This window comes from Leishmania major, chromosome 23, assembly GCF_000002725.2.
Source record: "Leishmania major strain Friedlin complete genome, chromosome 23".
In the NCBI taxonomy this organism is placed as follows: Eukaryota; Euglenozoa; class Kinetoplastea; order Trypanosomatida; family Trypanosomatidae; genus Leishmania; species Leishmania major.
Window position 1 is genome coordinate 455,232 of NC_007264.2, and position 21,304 is coordinate 476,535.

Consider the following 21,304-nt stretch of genomic DNA (forward strand, 5'->3'; position numbering starts at 1 on the left):
TTTATGGATGTCGTTTCGCTTGGTCGGCGGTCCGCGTGCCCGTCCCAGGCTCAACCGGCCCCCCACTCCTCCAGGGACGCAAGACAAAGGTGGCAAGGGATACGGAGAGGGTAGTTGGTGCGTGCGCACGAGGCTTGCGTCCATGATCGATGTATGCCATGTGCGCCTGCACGTGTTCGAGGAGGCGCGGTGCACGTAAGCAGCAGAGAAGGGGAAAAGAAAGACGAAGCGCTGTGCAGCAGATAAACGCAGCTCCACGCACAGAGAGCGGCACGGCACCCCAGCCCCCGTTGCGAAGGAAGTAAAACGCACAACGCGGTGGGCAAAGGCACATGGCAAGCGTGCTGTCCACTTGCTAGCGTTGCCCCGCGTGCCACGGATGGATAGTTGGGATGAAAAGGAGCCATCCACAACACCGAGCGACGTCGACGCCGACCAAAGAAAAAAATGTTTGTCGGCTGAAACGCAGATGTACGCACGCGCACATCTTTCGCTCCTTCACGGGTGACTCCATGTTGAGAGAGGAGAAAGGGGGGGGGGCTTGAAGGAGCCTATATGATGCAGCTTCATTTCTTCACCGTACAAAGTTGAACCTGTGAACAGATACTGCTCCCCAATCATCCGCACCTTGCGGGCCGCACACGCATCGCCACGCACCAGACAGACACACCGACACGCACATGCATACGCATACCCACAAATTCAGGAAAGACTCTTGAGCAGCTCACTCAACTTTTCCGCCTCCTCACGTTGGCGCCGCACTTCCGCCTCGTCAGCGACGGCGTGCAACTTGCCGATGATCTCTCGCTTCACGCGCATGAGCTGGTACGCCGGCAACTCTTTGGACGTGTCGCATTCCATCAAGTTGAGCACCTCGCGTGCGTTCTCCTTCATTGTGCGCTCCTTCGCCCCGACTGCCGGCGGCAGTAGGACACCGCAAACAACGCTGAAGTACACCGTGACGCCGAGAATCACACCGATCATCGAGTTCGCCACGATGCTGTTCCGCTCCAGAAAGCGATCCAGCTGCACCTTACGCCGGTAGTACCGGTGATGACGGCGCAGTATGGGATCTAGAAGGTACCAGAAAGTGTAGGTGGCCCACTTCAGGGTGGCAGTGGTTTGGTGGCCAATGTCCGGGATGCGGGACCTCAGCGGCACGGATGAGCAAAACATTCTTGCTGTACTCTCTTTGTTGCACACCCAAGCACTCAAGCGCACCAAATCGTATGCACCGACAGCTATGTGTACGTGTGCACCTGGGTAGCTTGTAGGTAGGCACGGAGTGCCAGCCACGGAGGTGAAAGGATAGAGGAGAGAAAGAGAGGGGCCGGCGCGCTCCGCACCAAAGCCAAGCCGCAGTAGCTGTTGTTGTTGTCGGTGTCTCTCTGTGTGTGGATGTGAGCCACAAGACGCCGCTAAAACACCCCTTTGTCGCAACTGCGATTTGAGGTGGTGTTGTTTTGCGGCGCGACGACGCGAGTCTTGCTCAGGCCCAGCTGGTTCTCTCGTCGCGTGCACAGCCGTAGCAGTCACGCTGCGTGCGAAGACGTGAGATGGCGGACTGTGGCGATGATGGTGATGGACATGGCGGGCATAAAGTGATAAGCAAGCGGAGAACCGAAGATGAGAAGTAGGAGGAGAGAGGCAACAGCAGACAGCGTTGTAAGTGGGATGGGCGTGGACGCGCGACAGCACACGCATGGTGACCATTCGCCATGCAACGAAGTCAAGGGAACGCCAGAGAACCAGGGAGAGAGCCGCTGCCTTCATGACTCGGTCCACCACTGCTTTTTTTTTCGAGAGAGAGAGCGCGCGGTGTGTGTGTGCGTGTATGTGTATGTGTATGTGCATGTGTATGTATGTGTGTGTGTGTAGGGGAAAGGAGCTAGGAGACCACACGCCCATGCGCACGCGTGAGGACACGTAAAGGCCTACAGAAAGAGCACCAAGAGCGCAAGAAACGAAAGAAATCTGTGATCGCACAACGGTGCATCCTTCGCGTCTTAAGGCTTGTTGTGGCGCAGGAAGTCGACCAGAAGCTGCACACCAAAGCCCGTCACACCAGCCGGCTCGTAGCCCTTGGGCTTGTCTCCGACATCTGCAACGCCGGCGATATCGAGGTGCGCCCACTGCACCTCCGGCTCTACAAAGTTGGAGAGGAACGCGGCGGCGGTGCAGGAGCCGGCCTGCCGACCGGGAGCAGCGTTAATCAGATCGGCAATGCCGCCCTTCATCATGTCCTTGTGCTCGTCACCGATCGGCATCGGCCACAGCTCCTCCCCGCACTGAGTGCCGGCAGCCATTAGCGAATTCGCCAGCATCGCAGATGGCGAAAACAACCCGGCGCGGCGCGAGCCGAGACCGACAATAATGGCACCTGTGAGCGTGGCAAGGTCGATGATGCGGGTAGGCTTCTTATCGAGTGGTGCGTACTTCTGCACGTATGTGAGCACATCTGCCAGTACCAGGCGGCCCTCAGCATCAGTGTTGAGCACCTCCACCGTGAGCCCCTTGAGGCTAGTAATGATGGAGGAGGGGTGGTAGCTTTCGGGGCCGATGGCGTTCTCCACGAGTCCGACCGCGGCCACAACGTTGATGGGCAGCTGCAGTTTCGCGATCGCCTTGAGAGTGCAGAACGCGGTGGCCGCCCCCATCATGTCGCTGTGCATCGTCTCCATCGAGGTATAGGGCTTGATGTTCAGGCCGCCGCAGTCGAAGGTCACGCCCTTGCCCACGATGGCCGTCGTCGCGCTCGAGCGGGGATTGCCGATGTACTCCAGCACCACCAAGTACGGCTCATAGCGGGAGCCGCGGCCGACGTTGTACATGAGGTGCAAGCCCGCCTCCTCGAGCTGCTGTCCGCGCAGCACCTTGCGCACCTTGATGCCCTCCGGTATCATGTATTTCTTCGCCCACTCCGCATAGAACTCCGGCACACCTTCGTCCTCGCGCAGGTTGCCGAGGTTCCGCGCTTCGTTGACGCAGTGCCCGATCACCTCACCCGCGCGCACCGCCTGCGCATTGCTCGACGCCACGACAAGCTCCATCGGCGGCTGTGGAGCAGCGGGTGGCTTAGCCCGCGATTCCGCCCGCCTCGCGCGGGTTCTGCCCGTCTGTGCAGAATCCTTGGAGGCGAGGGTGCCCGATTTCAGGCGGTCGTACTGGTACGCCCCCGTCACCGCGAAGATGGCGGTTTTTTCCACCATCTCGTGGCTCTTCAGCCGCTGTGGCGGGTGGTACGGGTCTGTCATGGTAAAGACATCTTGCTTCGGCGGGTGCAGTGACACCCACGCGGCGTTGCACATCTTGGCTTTGCGCACGGCGGCCGTGACCGCGAGGCGGTAATCCCGCACCGTGGAGTGGGCCCCCATGCCAGCCACGAGCTCGGCAGGCTTTTCCGCAGCGCGCCTGGCCCCGGCTGCCTTTCGGCCACTCTTTCTCAGAACGCTCTCCGCTGTGGCCGGATCCTGCGCGGTCGTCCAGAGGGTCTGGAAGTCGACCTCCCCTGCCTTGCCGGTAAAGCCTGGTGGAATAGGGGCGCTAGCATCACCGGCCGCCGCTGCACACTCGGCGATGGTGAGAAAGTGCACATGAACTCCACGGCTCTTGGCGAGCTTGCCCTTGTTCACCGTCAGCTTCGACGTGGGGCCCACCGACAGCGACTGTGGGAGTGGGCCACGAGACAGCACGCGACGAAGCATAGCTTCAGGGGTGCACACAGAATACGCTGGGAATCCGAATCGGAAGCTGAGGCGAGCAGGGGAGGCGTGAAACCTCCGCGCGAACACGAAGCGAAGGCACACGCACACACTTACAACGAAATTAATAGTATCGACGCTGTATTCGTCTCACGCGGCACCAGCAGCCGGAGCAAATGAAGACAGAGAGGGGTAGGAAGGGAGGGGGCGATGGAGACTGTAGGACTGCTGCGTATGCGTGTGTGGCGATAGAGGGAGAGAGAAGGTAAGGTAAGGGAAGGGAAGGGAGTAGGGGAAGTGAAAGAGGAGAGGAGAGGCGACTGTGCGGATGTGGATGAGACGGAGAAGACAATCGCAGCAGGTGGGAAAGGAGGAAGAGAACTGGTCGGTATGTGACAATGAGTCTATGAATGAGTACCGTACCTCTGTGTGTGTGTGTGTGTGTGTGTGTGTGTGTCTATGGGAATACAGAGGTGTGCCGTGTTACGAAAGGAAAAAGTGGAGGAGGTTCAGCCACGGGCGTTCGTTTTCGCCTTCGCTATTTTCGCCGTTTGCAGCTCCGCTAGCCTTGTCTATGTGAGGAAAGTGATGAGGAATGCAGGTGTCTGTGTGCGTGCGGGCAGGTTGCTTGTCTGAGTACGCACATGTCCTTTCAAGCAAAGAGCGAGCGGCACTGCGTGAGAAATGGGCACGTGGAAAGTCACAGGGGGTGATGAACGAAGCAGTATCAAGTGCTACGTGTAGTCGTCTTCCCTTGGCGTCTTCAGCTGTGTTTGCTAGTCTCTCTGACATATACTCTGTGGACTCGATGGGAGGAGGAAATCCGTCGCGAGATCAGAACAACGAAAGGAGAAGACAGTGAGATTGAGAGCGGGGTGAGAGAACTGGCCTTTCCTTTTTCGAGGAAAGCTCTTGTGGCTGCAGCCCTGGTCGTTGTTCAAGGACGTGTGTATGTGTGTATGTGTGTGCAATGCGTAAACGCATGCATGTATACATATACATCCATATACATATGCACCTATTTATGTGTGTATTTCGGCTTGTGTGCGCGTGTTGGTTTCGATGGGCGTGTGTCCATAACCGAAAAGAACCGCAGCATCGATATAGATCTCTCTATCTACATACCTATATCGATAGAGAGAGAGAGAAAGAGAGAGCACACAATAGAATGAGAGATGGCCACGACACGCACAGGCACACAGACATATATATATATATATACTTTGCGTCGCTCGAGTGTCGGTGTTCGAGCCAGATACGCATGCGCGCAACCCAAGGTCCGAAGAAAAAAGAGTCAGGCACCAGAGAGACGCAAAGGAAAAAGGCAACAACACACCAGAATCCTTACAGTGTGGCCTTCTCGCAACACATGTGTGGGTTTGGGTCGCGTGCGCCGCACAACGCAGGCGGTTGCCGTCCCGGCGAAACACAGAAGCAACGCACGCCGAATGGCATTGTCCTTCTCCCCCCCCACACACACACACCACCACACACCACCACCACACACCACCACCACCCATTCCTCCTTCTCCAGCACACAAACACGCATGCTCGCAGGCGCATGCCGCGAAAGCGGCACTGAGACGCCATTAAGGAGGATCGCGATCTGCTTAGCTGCTGTTGAAGTAGAACCCGCGATGAAAGACGCCGCCGTAGCGGTATCCCAGCAATCTCCCACTACCCAAGCAGCTACCTCCCTGCGCGCCTCTGTCGCCGTACAAGGCTCCATCGCTGCCCTCGAATATTGGCAGGAAAATACGCGCCGTCACGTAGACCTGCTGCGTCTCCATGAGCGTCACGTGAATGTGCTTGCCAGGTTGATAGATGCAGGTGTGCGCACCGTCCCGATCGCCGACAATCGGGCTCGCATGGTCGTCTCTCTTGCCCCGCCGACTGCGCCCCTTGTCACTGTCGTGTGTGACGCCGCCGGCGCCGTCGCCCATGGGAGCAGCGCACGCCGGCGGGCTCACGTCGAACAACGCTGGCTCGGTGTCGTTCAGTGTGTAGGCGATGAGGCAGTTGGCTGGTGGGTCGTCAAAGATCAGCTGCAGCTCGCTGCACGACACGCAAATCACCGGCGGCGGAAGCAGCTGCTCAGGACGGATGTTGTACCGCTCGATCCGTCGGCGACTGAGCTTGCCGCGCTCAGTCGCCCCCCGGCTGCAGTCGTAGATGACTGGCACGCTGCGCACGCGATCTTCTGCGGCAGCTTCAGCGCGGTCACTGAGCCCCTCCGCAGCAGCAGCGCTGCTCATGACTGTCCACGCATGAATAGTGGCGACGCTGTCCGTCAGCGCGACAGGATTTCCGTCGTAAAGCTGCGCGCGCTGTCGACTAAACTTCACCTTGCGCCGCGCCTCGTCGACGAAGACGAGCTCGTAGAGCGTCTGCGTCTGTGGCGGGTTGTCCGATTCGTCAAAGTACAGCGTGGCACGGGTGGCGCGTAGCCGCATGGACGGCGTCGGCACCTGTGGGTCAAAGTACGAGAGCCCAGCAGGCCGCACCAGCAGCACAGCGCGAGAGATGGCGCTCACCCTGCCACTGGCCAGCCGCGAGCATGCCGAGATGGCAGCGGAGCAATCGCCGGACGCCGCAGCGGCAGCGTGCACGGCGATGGCCTGCACAATCACCTGAAGGCGCTGCGAGGGAAGCACCGACGGTGGCGGCAGACTCAGTCTAAACGGGGCCGTGTAGATCAGCGTGGGGTAGCTACCGTCAAGGCTGTACCGTAGCTGATCGGGCGACGTGCTCAGCTCGTGCGGTGTAATGACGATCTCTGTGGACGTGGTCACCTCTCCCCCGCTGGGGGAGATGACCGGTGGCAGCGGCACGTCACTGACGGCGTCCGCTGAGGGCTCCACCGTAGCGGAGGGGGCTTGCATATGCGCAGGCGGACTCACGTGCGAAGTCTGTCGAAGCTCATCCCTGTTAGCCTGTGCCCGCTCCGCCTGTCGCCGTGCAATGTCAATATCAATCGAGCTTGTGTTGTTGTTTGCTGAGCTACTCTCCGCGTACGTGAGCAGGGGCGGATTCGCCGGCGGTAGTGGCGGCGTCAGCCCACTTGATGGGGCCACCCCAGTCACCACGTAAGCAAACTTGTGCACGGCGCCGACTACCTTATCAACGGGGTGCACCGTGTGCGCCTGAATCATGTACAAGCCTGGTACACGAAACTCCAGCGGTGCCGTGTAGAGAAGAAAGTCGTTGTGGTAGTAGCCGTCGTTGCCCAGGATTTGGAAACTGCTGCAGTCAGACGGCAGACTGTCGCGCAGCCGATCGACGGTTACGAGAATGTCACAGGCATCCGTGTACACCCGCTCGGCACGGACGCGCAAGTAAACGACTAGAGGTGTAGGGAAGCTAGAGGCGCTAGCGGGCGGCGGTATCGCCTCCAGCTCCTCCCCAGCGTAACGCTCAAACCCGCGGTAAAACGCCGCCGCGGCGCTGCCGTGCAGAGCAACTGGGCTCAAAACAGAGCTCACGCCCTCGGTGCCCCACGCATCATTATTCGCGTATCGCTGCTGGCCATCAGTAAAAGACTTGAGGCAGAGGCGGCGCCTCAGTCGCGCGGCGCGCCGCCGACGCTGACGGAGAGACAAAAAGATGGTGAGGGAGACGACCACGACCAGCAGCACGGCACATGATACCCAGATGGCGATCGCGGTGCTCTTGTGCTCCACAGCCATTCTCGACAAGTACCTTGGTCTTCGTGTCTTTCTGCTTACCGTAATGTGTGGCGCTGCGGTGCTGGCATACGGTGGAGCAGCCCAGTGCGCTGTTGTGTGTGGCCCACACCTTCGCGTGAAGCAGATGGCGGTGCGCGGGTCAACGCGAAATCACTATGCGTATGCGGCTCCCGAGCGGTGCCTTTAAGTGGCCTTGAACCGTTTTATGTGATGCTCCTTTATGGGCTCTGTTGTTCTTTTAGCTGTGTCTATCACGCTCTATATCAGGGCCGATCTACTCACGCACACAGATGCAGACACACTCTGCAAGACTGCAGTGAAGTGTCTCAGTGTGTGTGTGTGTGTGTGTGTGTGTGTGTGTGTGTGTGTATCTGTGTCGATCGTGTGCGAGGTGCCGCAGCTCGCTGCAGTGCTTTAGGATCGCCAACGCAGCGCCTCTTTTCATCCACGAGCCTTCCCTTCTTGACTGCTTGCTCAACCCAAGGTCGGTATGCTCGAAAAGTGTGTCGGCGCTGGAGAGGACGGAGAGACGCTGGGGAAGGAGCGGTGGGACACCGGTGATGGCGCGAAGATCTATGAGAAAGCAGGTATATGTGTATATGTGTATGTGTGTGTGTGTGTGTGTGTGTGTGTGTGTGTGTCTATCAGTGCCTGTACGACCGCGTGAGGACGTCGTTAACGCGGATGCCACCGAAAAGAGCAGAAACAACGACGAGGAGAGAAGAGACAAGACGCGGGCACCGAAGCCACACGTGCCCGTGTGCTTCGTCTCTCGTATTGCGGTGCCCCTTTGCTTCCCGTGCCTTCGCGTGTGCTCCTCACGTCAGCAGATTCGTTGCGGGCGAATAATGTATCCGAGTGCCACGTGCTGCGCAGTAACGACACACGCACGCACGCACACAGAGGGAGAGAGAGAGGGAGAGAGAGCGACAGAGATACCACAACTCCACGTGCCTACCCTGCCCCTCCCCCGCCGCTCGTGGACGAGAATGCCCACAAACTGAAGTGGATACGAAGAAAATCGCGCCTTGAACAGGCAGCAGTCGCAGGCACGAGAGGGGCCCCACCCACCCTGGTGGTTGTGGCACCTACAAATGTATGTGTTCGTGTGTGTGTGTGTGGGGGGGGGGGGGGGGGCCGCCGAGGATGCGGCGTTGCCTTTGCCTTGTATGCGCGTGTGTGCCTTACACTTACGGCAGAGATAGGGGGAGGGAACTACGGTACCAAGCTCGCAGCTATCACAGAGCGGAAGGTAGAGAGAGAGAGAGAAAGGACAGGAGAACAAAACGGCGTGTGGAGGGTCAAGAGCGGGGGAGGCGCACGCGCGCGCACAAGCACGTTTTCAGGCAACGCGGCGTTTGATGAGCAGGGTGGATGGAAGAGGGCGTCAGTATTCAGCACTGAAAAAAAGGGCAATGGCGCCTCACCGGCCTGCTGAGGGTTCCGTCACTGCACCTCTCTTGCCGCCCCCGACGACGTTCCCCCGTCTGGGAGGGTATCGCGGAGGAGAAGCAACGAAACAGGTCTCGAGCATGTGTAATTGTGTGCGTTTTACACTAACATTCGGATTCACCAGGGCGCGTCGGCACGGTCTCGGCACACGGGGCCATCAATGGGGCGGCTGCCACTTCCTGTTGCAGATTTCGCAACGGCGCTCTCACTTCCGCTCCCTAGGCTATAGCTGCATTCTCGTCGTTTTCGCTGCGGTTCTAGTGGAGAAAAGGCTGAACCGCCGTCGGTTTTTTGAGCGCTGACCATAAGTGTCTCACGCGTGCGTATGTCTGTGGGTGGATGTGCGCTTGCCTAGCTGTTTTTGTGTGGGGGAGGGGGGAGGGGGGAGGGAGTGTGAGCGAGACGTAAAGGCTCGAATACAACCGCGAACGTACACGTGCACACTTAGTGCCTCCACTGCATCAAGATGCACATGATAGACCATCACAGCCACGAAGCAAGCAAAAAGAGGGAACCGAACAACGCGTCCCCCGGCCTTGCGACAGCGCATGCGCGCATGTGCGGCGTTCGGGCAAGAAGGCCAGCTCCAAACGACCAACGCGCGCAACGAACTGGGGTCCAACCACGCATGGTGCGCTGATGACGCGATTCTCAGACGCCAGCGTACCGCTTGCTTGACCGATGCGCTCGTGCACGCCGCAGCAACGTCTTCGCCGCCTCCACTCGCATGGCCTCCTCGGCAGCAAAAGTGTCCGTCTCGTCCTCGGCGTCTTGGTGGTCGCCGCGGTCGCCGACATCGCGCCTACCCGCAGCGTCTGCTCCACTTTGCCCCTGCTCTTCAGACGTCGAGTTCGCCGCGCTGCCAAGTGTGCTGAACGCTTGCCAGCGCCGCGCACCCCTCTCCGGCGTCCTGTTCGTGTGCAAGGGCTGGAGAAGCAGCAGGCGCCGCTTGCGAATGGAGATCACTTTCTCCTGCAGGGCCAACTTTTCGATCTGGCCACGCACAGCAGAGGAAAGGCCGATGTGGCTCGACAACAATGCGACACGCTCCTTCTCCTTGGCACTGTAGAGGCCGTCCGCCACACACGTGCATACAGCGTCGTAGATGAGCACTCGCGCAATGGAAGACGGAAACGCGGTAGCGGAAACGAAGGACATGATCGACTCCACTGCAGCCGCGTCATCCTCAGCCTCTTCGGCGCGACTGCGCGCAGCAGCGGCGGCGGCGGCGGCGGCCTCAGAGCCGAGGCGACCCAGTGCATCGCAGCCCTCAGGATCGCAAGCGGCGTCCCCCATCGAATGTCTATGGCTCCCGTCGCTGCAGCCTTGTAGAGGACGTTGCAGCGCCCTGCACTCGTCGTGCAGTGGTGATGGCGAAGACGCACAATACTCTGCGTAAATGGCCGCAGCCGTAGGGTCGTCACTGCTGGCATCGCCGTTGCCGCGTAACATGAGCGCCAGCACGGCCTGGTCCTCGGCCTCCTCCTCATCGACCGTTGAGGACTCGTCGTTGCCGCTGGCGTAGCGATCCATCGGGATGGCGTCGACAAACTGCAACAGCTCCAGCTTGGTCAAGTTGTCCTGTGACACCTTCGATGGCAGAAGGAGCTCGACGAGGCCGTGGATGTAGCGCCCCTCGCGTAGCTTGAGGCCATTCCCGGTGGCGCACAGTAAAATCGTCTTTACGTAGACGTACGGCATGCTGTACAAGCCCAGATTGGCACTGTACTTGGAGCCGTAAAGTGTCTCCACTAGAAAAGCACACCCCACAACCGGCGTGTAGCGGCTGCTGCGAGCCACGCGAGACAGCCTCAGCATCGAGCTCGTGCTAGAAGGGTACGGAAATGCAGACGCGACAGAGCAGGAGACGGCCGAGGAGGGGGGTGGTCGAAAATACTGTCGCGCCGCCACGCGCAAGAGGAGCACGCGCCGACAGCAGAAACAAAACAAAATCAGCAGGCAAGCGGCACACGGCTCTTCACGACAACAAAATATTCAAAACACAAGATACTTGCAGAAAGATGAAGGGAGGGAGGGAGGGAGGGAGGAAGGAAGGGATGGGGGGGGGGGGGGGCTGAGACAAGAGGCACCGTCTCTGATAAACATCCGATCTTCCTTGGGGATAATTCAGCGTGTGTGTGTGTGTGTGTGTGTGTGTGTGCGCCGCTCTGTCAGTAGGCAGATAACAGATGGGAGCTTGAAATACAACGGCAATAACCGAAAACAGAAAAAAAGACAAGGCTAAGGCGCCCGAATCACGAAGATGACATCGTGCGCTCTCGAGCACGGCCGCTTGATGCGGTCGGAGGTGCGAGGAAAGGAGGGAGGCGGCGGTAGTGCAGAACAGTTCCAAACCAAAGCGTGTGGACGCAGGGAAAGAGAAGCAAGTGTGAACGAGAAGATCGGAAGAGAAACAAGTCACAGGATCGTGTATATGCATGGTATGGGTTAGATGGTCTGTGCAAGAGCCGCTGTTAAGCAGAAAGCCTCGCTACCGTGCACTCTTGCTGTGCACCACGTCGCAGTGGATCTGCCGTTGCGTGCGGATAGCCACGGCGACGTGGGCGTACGGGAATGAGGCGCGGGGCGAGCGAGAGAGAGAAGATCGAGACCCTCTGCACCTCCATCGATATCTTTATCATGCCCCCTACTTCACCTTATGAGGGTGCCAACACACGCACACGCACAGCCGCGCCGCAAAGAAGAGGGCAGCGACACGACACAAGCGAATAGAAAAAGAGCACGCTGAGGATATCGATAATAAACATTACGAAGAGAGCCACCCCGCGCCATCACCATCTAGCTCCAGCACCAGCAGCATCATCAGCAAGACATCTTCCTTCGGTTTGTTTTCTGTTTGCATTTATTAGACCAAACTCGCTGATTTAAAAGAACGATGACGAAAAGGGTAACTCAGGGAAACAGACAAGCGTGCTCGAGGGCACGTGGGTAGGGGTAGGTAGCAGTCGCTTCTCTCCGCAGTGACTGACTTGGCGGTACAGCCCTCCTCCAGTCAGGTCGTCCGTGAGCGTAGCCACTCGTCTGCACGTGCAACACAGCTGCATTGGCATGCACTCTAGCAGAGGAAAAGGCAGCTCCGTGGCGTGTCGTCCTCCCGCGTGGCAAGCTTCCGCCCCTGTGAGCATCTCATTGTCGTATCTTTGTACGGCCGATCACCGGGCCACCCGACGGCAGCCCTGCCTTCCGATTTTTTTGAGGGCTTTGTTGCGGCTGGCTCTGCTCCTCGGCGCGGAGAGGGCTGTCAGGATTCTCTTCAGCCCGTTAGTGCCTCTGCTGCGGAGTCCGCCCTTCACCTCTCAAGCCGTGCAAGACGGCGTCTGAATCCGCCTGATACCGGACTCGGTGTACCCAACATGCTCGACAGCGGCGGTCTCTGTCGGGGTGGTGACTGGTGAAGCGATGAGCCGAAACACTCATTCTGTTGAGCTGGCGTGTCGTCTACAGAAAGAGAAGGGAGGAGAGACGGCACGGAGCGAGAGGGGCGTGTGTGCATTGTAACTGCCCTGCTGTGCGAGTAAAGAATAGCACAGACGCCAGAGGCCATGCAGGCAAGGAGGGGGCGGGTTGCTGGATGACGAAACCGCAACACATCGTGGCCCTATCCCTCGGCCCTACGGAAACGCCATGACGCGTCGTCTTGACGGCTGCCACTTGCTCAGTCTGTAAACAAGCCCAGCAGTGTGTGAACGATCTGTGACGTCTCTCATCTTCAGCGGAGATTTGAAATACAAGAGGGCAGAAACACGGGTTGGCGGGATGCCGGCCGTCAACCTGCAAGCAGCATTGACAAGGGGGAGATGTGCACCATCTAGTGCCTCTTCGAGATACGTTCGCTGCCCTGCATCTGTTGGTGTCTCGCCTTGGTGCTGCCTCAGAGAAGAGCCTCCACACCCCAAACTCAACTTTACAACTCGCACGCAGCAGAAAGAGAGAGTTAGCCAAGAGACGGAGAGTGCGTGAAGAGCGGGAGTGGTGGCAGCGGAACCCGTCACGCGCTCAACGGGGAGGGCTGCGAATGGGAAGACAAATACACAATGGTAAAAGCAGAACAAGATAAGAGAGAGGAGACAATGTCTTTGCCCTGTGTGTGTGTGTGTGTGTGTGTGTGTGTGCACTTGTGCGCACGTGAGACACGGGGGATGCGCACGCAGTAGGCGAACCTCGTTGATAGCGGCATCAATGAGATATTTGGCAGTGCGCAACATCCTAATCCCACTTCAGCGGCACGGTGGAGGACAAGGACTTGCTGCCGTCCATGTGCCCAGCCGGCATCGCACAAAAACCCGCATCCGAAGCCTGGTGCAGCACCACCTCTCGCTCACGGCTGCGAAAGCGGCTTTGCAAGCGGCTGCACTGCGGGGTGTCTGAGACGTCGATCGTTGCCACTATCTCGCGGTAGTAGCCGACAATGCAGTCGAGGAAGATGTCTGTCGTCGAGGAGCAGAACTCCTGCGACACGACCATGACGTGCTCGTACAGCTGATCAAAGGCCTCGAGCTCTGTCTTGTACAAACTCTCCTTTTCGTTGCGCTCTTTGACGGCCTTCGCGTAGCGCTTGCTCGACGAGAGGTCCTTGCCCTGGTCCACCGCCGCCCGTTCGCGCCGCGACACTTGCCTGGCGACTTTAGTGAAATGGGCCATGCTACGCATCGTCTTCCTACCCTGCTTCAGAACGCGCTCTGCCGTCAACACCATCCTGTCCAGCTCGACCGTGATCCTTTCGTGAATGGCGGTGCGGCTTGTGACGCACACACCGGCCTTGATGTCATCCATGGCCTCACAGAAAGTCTGAAAACCCTTGTAGGACTCATCAGCGAACTCGCGGTCAATCCTGGAGCGGCTGATAGAGGCCTGCTCGCGCCCCGCCGCCTGGCCCTGGATGCACGAGTTTGTTCCCCCGGAGCCGCCGTGTTTCAGGCATGCGCACACGTTTGAGTAGCCCGTGCCGACGTCGCGGAGGTGCTGCGGGGTGACCTCCATGGTCATGACGGCGGTCGCGACGTTCTTCTTGAGCATCATGTACGACAGCTTCAGCTTCTTTGTGGTTTCGTAGCGGTACATGAACTCGGAGTGGACGCCTCTGTCATCCGCATTCGATCGGTCGGCGCTGCTGTTCGTATTACCCATGGCGTCCGCTTTGTGTGTGTGTGTGTGTGTGTGTATGTGTGCGTGCGTACGTTCTGGTTTACGGAGAGAGCAAGAGGAAGGAAAAGGACCTGCAGCAACGCTGTCCATTAAATGAAAGGTGGAGAGGAGAAGGGGTGAAGAACGGCGTCGTCGGTGGGACATACACAGAGAGAGGAAGATGGAGGTGGAAAGGGAGTAGCTGTGTGTGTATGTGTGCGTGTGCACCCCAGATTCTGAGTATCCGAACCCTCATCTTGATGTGGGGAGGCTAGGTGGGGGGAGGGGGGCATACCAAGGAAGCTACCGCGCGTTGAAGCGTTGGCGGGCCACACATGTGCGAAAGCTATTCTCTTCCGTCATCCCCCTCCTTCAACGACGCTCGGTCGTCGTCACTCTGTCACACTCTCCGAGATCTGAAGAGCAGAAAGAGAACAGAAGGGGCAAGGAGCTGGATAAGCTGCGCGTGTACGCATCGCCGCCACCGTGCCGCAGCAGTCAAAAGAGGGCGGTGGTTGAGCAGACGCGGAGAATCGAGCGGAGCGGTTCAGACGCCCTGGCAGCGAGGCATCCTTGCTCACTTGTGCTGTTCGCTTGGCGTGTGTGCGCGTGTCTTCTGGCTGCATGACCGCCTCCCTCTCTCTCTCTCCAACTCGTTGGCGCGCCGCAGTAATCTCTGTCCCCTACAACAACATCGCAGACACATCTCGGCGTCGCATCCGTCCTGCGGCCACGATGTCGCAGAGTGGGCGACTAGAAACGAGCAAGCAGAGCAGAGCAGCGAGGTGGCCACGCGAGGAGAGCAACCACAAAAGGAGAAGGCGACTCCGAGAGAGAGAGAGAGATGGAGGAGAGGCTGGCCAACCGCGAGAACAAGGAGCATGCGCGTGCGGCACGCGACGCCATTGTAGAAAGAAAGTAGGCAATGAAGGTGGAGAGAGGGGGAGGGGGAGAGGGGAGAGAGTACAAAACGACGTAAGAGGCCACACACACGCGTAGGTGTGGCGGAAGGTACAAGAGGACGAGAAGGAAATGGGGCAAGAGCGAGGTTGGGGGCGTTGAAAACCCCAAAGAACACAGAGAGCTCGAGTGCGTGCATGAGGCCTGGCGGAGAGAAGACGCCGATAACGGAGCATACGCATACACAGACCGCTCCAGCATCCAGACAGGGGGAAGGGAAGGTGATAGAAAAGAGGAGAAGGGTGCGAAACCATCGAATGTAAAAGGGTCTCCGCAAGAGACATTACAAGAAAGAGGCGGTCAGAGGCGAAAACGAGGCATATTTCACACGCACACATGCACACAAACGACGCCTCGCAACGCTTTAGACGAGGAGGTGGTGACGAGCAACACGAAACAAAAAAATGGTTGCCTCCGCTGAGTAGCAATATATATATATATATACAAGGTGGCACGAGAAAGGAAGGAGGCGAAGCCATTCATGTGTGTGTGTGTGTGTGTGTGTGTGTGTGTGTGTGTGTGTGTGTGTGTGTGTTTAAAAAAGAAAGACGGAGCCACGAGAAGCGCACAGACGACCAAAGAAATGCACAGGCTGGCAGACATGCGCAGCGGCGGAGGCTGGCCCTGTGCGCCGGTAAGGAAGTTGGATGCACGGCATACAGTCGAGCAAGACAGTGCAAAGCAGAGAAACGCAGACAAACACATACTTGAGCCATGACAAGCAACGCCATGACGTACGCGGAGAGATCAAGAGAACACAAACACACCCACACACGCGTAATCACTCGCGCACTTACCAGCTCTGCGTTTACGCAAAAGACTCTGCGCATGCGGTCACATTCCTCACCTCGATGTCTCTGCGGCCATAGACGTTACGCGGAACTGCATGGCCGCACTTGTGAGTCCTCCCATGCATGCGTGCCTAGCGCAAACGGCTGAGGTGTCGGTGTAGGGCTGTCCAGTCCATAGCTGGTAGATAAGCGTTGCGAGCGCCCCGACACCCCACCGGCCTCGGAACAGAGTCCGTCGTTGCGCCATTGGCACGGAGCATCCCCGCTGCAACCTGTCAGTTCCATCTGGAAGTGTGCCAAGCTGACAGGTGCAGAGTCGCGCTGAGGATGCTGCTTCAAGTTGTGTAGCTGCTGTGGCGGCGGGCAATGGTAATGTGCGGCATGATAGCCGTGAATGCTGCTCTCCAATGCCTCCTGAGACTGCGTGCTCGTGCTCCTCGACATGGTGTCCTCGTCCGGCGGTGCAGAGGCGGTGCCTGGCAGCGGCACTCCTCTCGCAGCAGCAACAACTTTGGTGGTCTTGTGCTTCTTCCGGTCGCGGCGTGAGCGCTGCTGCGTCGAGGGATTAGCAACAGAGGTCGTCGCTGCCGACGTGCGCGGTGCCACTTTCCGTGAGATGCTGCTCTCGCTCACGTCGAGAGGGAACAACGCAACGGGTTTCAGGGACAAGAGCGATGTGCGCCTGCACGAGTCGGCGACGAGTTGATCGTCAAAAGGCGCCGCGGATCGTGCCACGTCGAGTCCGAACATGGCCGCCTGAGCAGCCGGCACCTCTGAGCGGCCCAATGGCCGTTCCATCGGCCTCTCCTCGCTGTATTGGGCGGGCGGCGGCGCTGGGGCAAGGCAAGCTGCAGGCGGTGCACCGGCCGCCGTGTTGTCGTCGTCAAACTGTGCGTGGCCGAGGCTAAGTTCAACCCTTGTGCGCGAGTTGGTCGTATCACAAACACTACCTCGGCGGCCACCGGTCTTTACCACCCATGCAGCTGGTGCTGCATTCCCGGCTGGACAGGTCTGTTTCGCGGCGTCTGTGGTCGTGCCTGGCGACCCACATGAAGCGTGGAGGCCGATGGCTAGCGGTTTGACGTACGGCACCGGCGCAGCATCGACGCGTCGCACGGCAGCAGGGAAGGACGGAGGCTGCAGAGGCGACGGCGCGGCCGGCTCTGCTGCCGAATACGAGTGACTTGCTGCTCTGCAGATTGCTGCGCTGCCGAATGTGGCTCTCAACGGCGTCTGGTTGGAGATGAGCTGCCGCTCCGGCGTTTCACTGAGTGTTTGGCAGGGCTCACTGCTCCCGCGGCTGTCTTCGCCAAGTGCGCGCGCCGTCGGCGGTGCGCCCTCGACATACAGAGCCGCTTGGCGGCGGTTCTGGTAATAGCTAGTGAAGTTGTGCGAGGAGCCGCAGCAGCTGGACTTGGCTGGTGTTCCCTTGCCAGGCGTAGCGCCGACGCCTCTCTTCACCGGTGTTACATTGCTGCTGTTGAGCACGTCAACGTTTTGCGCTCTCAGTCGACAGCCGAGCTGATCCTCCGGCGCGATGCCCAGGAGATCGCTGAGCTTCTCGCCGCTGTCCAGCATCTTCTGGATGGCCTCCGCGCCGTTTGGGGCTAGGCAACCGAGCACCTTCAGAATGTGCGACAGGTACACCGTGTTCATGTCCAGGAAGTCATCCATCGTGTGACCCGCCACGTACAGCTGGCGTTGCATGAGCGACTCGTACTCGGTGTCAAAGGTTCGCAGTTTGGCCTCGTAGGCTTGATCGTGCTTCCGCATCCTCTCCGACTGCCTCACGTAGAGCTTGCTCTCCGTCAAGGGCCGGCCCTTGCGGATGTACTTTGCCTCTTTTCTACTAACGACCTTCCTGCAGGAGGTGGCCTTCTTGAGCTCCGCCTTCACATCATCGCCAAGGTCGCGTGTCCTTTGTGCCATTTTCAGTACATCGTGCAGCCGCGTCATCACCGTTCGATGCACCGATTTATTATAAGACAAGAACTGCTCGCCATTCTTGATGTTCATCATCTCAGCGGAGAAGAGCGTGGCCGCATTCTGCAAGTTGGCCCCGTAGCTCTCGACAAGCTGTCTATTAAAAGAGATGTAGCAGTCCTGATCCGCCCGGCTGTGCGGGTTCGTGTTGTTGACGCACTGCGCGACTTCATGATAGCTCTGGCCAACGAGCGAGAGGCAGCTGGCCACCTCGCGCATTGCCTGTGTCGTGCGGGTAATATACACACCGAACTGCTTCAGCGCTCTTGCGATCAGCTTCACCCGCTCATGGCGCAGCGCAAAGTCGTAGTTGCTGTTGGCTGGTGATGGGCTCTTCGTGTTGAGCATGTCGTGACCAGGGCCTAAACAAAAGCAAGAAGATGTTTGGATAGTATCCGGTGTAGAGCCCGACGCTTACGGCCAGGCACAGCCACACCACGACTAGCACCCGAAGGGTGCCCGACGGAGAGGGGCAGACGAGAGAAGATACAGGCAGCCCCTGTCCTTCTCCTTTTTTTCCGCTGCGCAGGCTCACGTCTTCTCTGCGACAAGCTGCCACACAAAGCTAACGCCCAACCTCCCTCTCCCTGTGCCTCTTGCTATGCGTACACGCGACGAGAAAACAAATGAGCGATCCGCCACCGCAATGCCGCCGCTTGCACGCCGCTCTTCTGCCGTTGTCCGTGTCGCGCGGCGTAGGAGAGCTGCTGCAGAGCGGATATGTAGTCTGGTGACGATGCGTGCAGACACAGACGCACACACGCGCGGTGTTCACGTCGTCGAGAGGGCGACAGCGAGGGGGGAGGGGGGGGGGGGGGCAAAATAAATGTAAGCAGTTGATGAATGAGTATGGGCGGCACCCGTCGCAGCATGTCGGAGATGTTCGCGGCGCGGGAGCCCCTGCAAATGGCCAGCAGACAGAGCCGAGAATGGGCAAGTCAAGGCTGCGGTGCGGAGGCAGCGGTTGTGGGGAGCAGGTGAGCGGCAACGAAAGCGAGAGCGAGAGAGAGAGAGAGAGTGAGACATACATATGAAGAGACGGATATGGAACAAGAGAAAAAGAGCGCGTGAGCGCGAATGGGGTGCATACGCACGCTCACGCGAGCATGCACACATGCAGCTCGCATGTCGCATCGACACCAACCCGGAGAAATCACATCTACAGGCATAGTAATAAAGCAGGAAGTTCGTCACGTGACACGCAGTTACGGAAAGAAAGCTAACACGCGCACTGCCCTGTGTGTGCGCACCCGTACTCACACCCCCTCCTCCCTCCAGCGCTCAGCGCACAGTGGCAAGAATCGGGGAGAAGGACAGTCGAGACGAGCGGGGTCTACCGATCAAATAGACAACGCAAAGAAGAACACAGGAACAGGCTGCTGCACTGTTGCCGCCCGCCTCATTCCATGAACAGTGGGACCTTCTACACAGCCCTCACCCTATTTGTTCTATTTTTTTCGCCCTTTACAGAAAATACGGCTGCGTGGCAAAGTGCAGCGCCACGCGTGCTCGATGGCAGCCTTATCGCTTGTGTTTTTTTTTCAATCTTGTTCATCGGTCCTGATGATGCCGAAGTCCACCTCCGCGCGTGATATCCGGGTCTGGTAAGAGCTCTGTGAGGAAGGCAAAAGCCTGCAAAGCTTTGCCTCAGGCACGGCTGGCGGACCCTTGATGTTGACTGAGAGGCCCGTGCTGGCGCTGTGCGGAAGAGACCTGCGGTCACGATCACGTTCGAGCCGGCTAACTGCATAATGTGCCCATACCTCGGCAAACTTGGGCATCCGCTTACCTTTTTCTTTTGGATGCCTTCGTTGCGTTGCGGTGATGTGGAACGTAATGCTAGACTGAACCTCCGCTTTATGAAGTGGGTCGTACAACGTGACATGTTATTGGTGGGCGCGATGCCCTTGGCATAGCCGTGGTGCAACAGAGGCAAGTGTTCTGCGGTCGCATGCGTACATACTTGTCAACTGGTCAGAACGACGTGCTACACAGAAAAACAGCTTGCATATATACATATATATATGCGTGTAGGTGGGTGTGTGTACGTGCGTGCATGCGCGTGCTTCACACTTGGCGCTGGCGCACCCGCTCAGTACAGTCGGGAAAAAAAGAAGAAAAAAGCAAGAAGGGAAAACTAGAGGAAGCAACGAAGCGCACAACGCTTTGAAACGTCATGGCTCAGGAGAGAGCATGAGCTGGAGCCCTCAGAGGCACAGATAGAGACACACCAAAGAGAGAGAGGGGGGAGAGAGTGCGATAGAGATAAGGGAGAAGGTCGGCAGGCGAGGAAAAGGCAAACATGCGAAGACACGACCATAAACAAGAGAAAGGCAGAGAACCAGCTAAAAAAAAAAAAGAAGGAGGGCGTGCGTGTGCGTGTGTGTCCTACTTCGACTATTGTGCAACCCGACATTTCGTGTTGATAAGACTCGTGGCCGACCACGCATATATGTGTGTGTGTGTGTTTTTCGGTCTCCTCTTCGGGGGCGTGTTGCTCCGCTTCGTGGATGGAGCCGACGCACCATTACGGCAAATCCGCATATGCATCTACACACATGGAAGGGGGAGGAGGCATCGGTGCGCGCGTACCACAGTGCGTCTATCACGAACCACAATACATCGTGTGCCGCGGGAGCTGCTGCTGCAACTCGCGTCCCTCCTCAAGCCTGCATTGCCTTGGATAGGTGCGAGTAGTACTTTGAAGAGTGCGTTTGCATGCCATGGACGACTTGCAAGAGGATTCGAGTGCGCCTCTGCAGCAGTTCCATGAACTCGGCTCTGAGTTCTCTTTCACCGGTGTCCACCTGCACCTTCAAGGCATCGCGATCGGACAGCTTGTGGGAGTACTTCTCATTGGTCGCAATGCCCTGATTCTTCTTGGCCAGCTTCATCTCCATCGTGTCCACCTCGCTGCGTTTTTTGTTGTACTTGGCGACGAGGTCATCATGCTTTGACCTAGACTTCTCAATTTTCTTGAGGATCTCCTTGAGCTCGTCGACAGCCGAGGAAACCTCGCGCGTAAAATCGCTCATGTAAGCAGCGAAGGGGTATTCTGCGCCGTTGAATGCGGCCGAATCCGAAAGCCGCCCTGACTTGTTGTGGCCAAATGATGCACCAGCAGAGGAGCCGGCCATGTGCCGATCCACTGACGTGCAGAACCTGTCGACTCTGGTGACAGCGTCCTCGCTCTCCTCCCCCTGCGAGAGCTCACGGATGGCGATGGCCACGGCCTCCAAGGAGGAGTCCAACGCCTTTACGGCGGTGAGGTACTTCCTCGACGCGGAGTCGTAGCTGGCGCAAGCATGCGTGAGCTTCTTGATGAGAACCTTATGCTCATCTGGCGGGGATGACTTTGGCATTTTCTCGCGCGGGGTGAAATCCTTCGCTGCGACTTTGTTTTCTGTCTGCTAGCGTTTTCGACTCTACGAGAAGAGAGGCTTCAGCGATGTCTGCGCGTGCGTGCGCGTCCCTGCCTCCAAAGGGGGTGCCGGCGAGATAGAAAGAGAGAGAGAGAGAGAGACGGAAAGACGGGGAGACGCACAGGGGCACAAGACACAAATAACAAAACAGGAAAGATGGAAAA

General features: G+C 58.3%; 7 protein-coding genes across 7 annotated transcripts; all 7 read right to left on the reverse strand.

The window, feature by feature from the left end:
• Window positions 1–702: 702 nt before the first annotated feature.
• Window positions 703–1,176, reverse strand: LMJF_23_0940 (conserved hypothetical protein; the record flags this gene model as incomplete). The annotated part of the gene is made up of 1 exon (XM_001683377.1): window positions 703–1,176. The coding sequence occupies one exon, from the start codon at window positions 1,174–1,176 to the stop codon at window positions 703–705; it is 474 nt and encodes a 157-aa protein (XP_001683429.1).
• Window positions 1,177–2,006: 830 nt separating this feature from the next.
• LAP (cytosolic leucyl aminopeptidase) lies at window positions 2,007–3,704 on the reverse strand (the record flags this gene model as incomplete). Its single annotated transcript, XM_001683378.1, has 1 exon — window positions 2,007–3,704. One exon carries the CDS (start codon window positions 3,702–3,704, stop codon window positions 2,007–2,009), a length of 1,698 nt encoding a protein of 565 aa, XP_001683430.1.
• Window positions 3,705–5,311: 1,607 nt separating this feature from the next.
• Window positions 5,312–7,387, reverse strand: LMJF_23_0960 (conserved hypothetical protein; the record flags this gene model as incomplete). Its single annotated transcript, XM_001683379.1, has 1 exon — window positions 5,312–7,387. One exon carries the CDS (start codon window positions 7,385–7,387, stop codon window positions 5,312–5,314), a length of 2,076 nt encoding a protein of 691 aa, XP_001683431.1.
• A 2,103-nt stretch (window positions 7,388–9,490) lies between these two features.
• On the reverse strand, window positions 9,491–10,657 carry LMJF_23_0970 (conserved hypothetical protein; the record flags this gene model as incomplete). The annotated part of the gene is made up of 1 exon (XM_001683380.1): window positions 9,491–10,657. One exon carries the CDS (start codon window positions 10,655–10,657, stop codon window positions 9,491–9,493), a length of 1,167 nt encoding a protein of 388 aa, XP_001683432.1.
• A 2,409-nt stretch (window positions 10,658–13,066) lies between these two features.
• On the reverse strand, window positions 13,067–14,095 carry LMJF_23_0980 (hypothetical protein; the record flags this gene model as incomplete). Its single annotated transcript, XM_001683381.1, has 1 exon — window positions 13,067–14,095. One exon carries the CDS (start codon window positions 14,093–14,095, stop codon window positions 13,067–13,069), a length of 1,029 nt encoding a protein of 342 aa, XP_001683433.1.
• Window positions 14,096–15,816: 1,721 nt separating this feature from the next.
• LMJF_23_0990 (conserved hypothetical protein) lies at window positions 15,817–18,066 on the reverse strand (the record flags this gene model as incomplete). The annotated part of the gene is made up of 1 exon (XM_001683382.1): window positions 15,817–18,066. One exon carries the CDS (start codon window positions 18,064–18,066, stop codon window positions 15,817–15,819), a length of 2,250 nt encoding a protein of 749 aa, XP_001683434.1.
• Window positions 18,067–20,381: 2,315 nt separating this feature from the next.
• On the reverse strand, window positions 20,382–21,080 carry LMJF_23_1000 (hypothetical protein; the record flags this gene model as incomplete). Its single annotated transcript, XM_001683383.1, has 1 exon — window positions 20,382–21,080. One exon carries the CDS (start codon window positions 21,078–21,080, stop codon window positions 20,382–20,384), a length of 699 nt encoding a protein of 232 aa, XP_001683435.1.
• Between the last annotated feature and the right edge of the window lie 224 nt (window positions 21,081–21,304).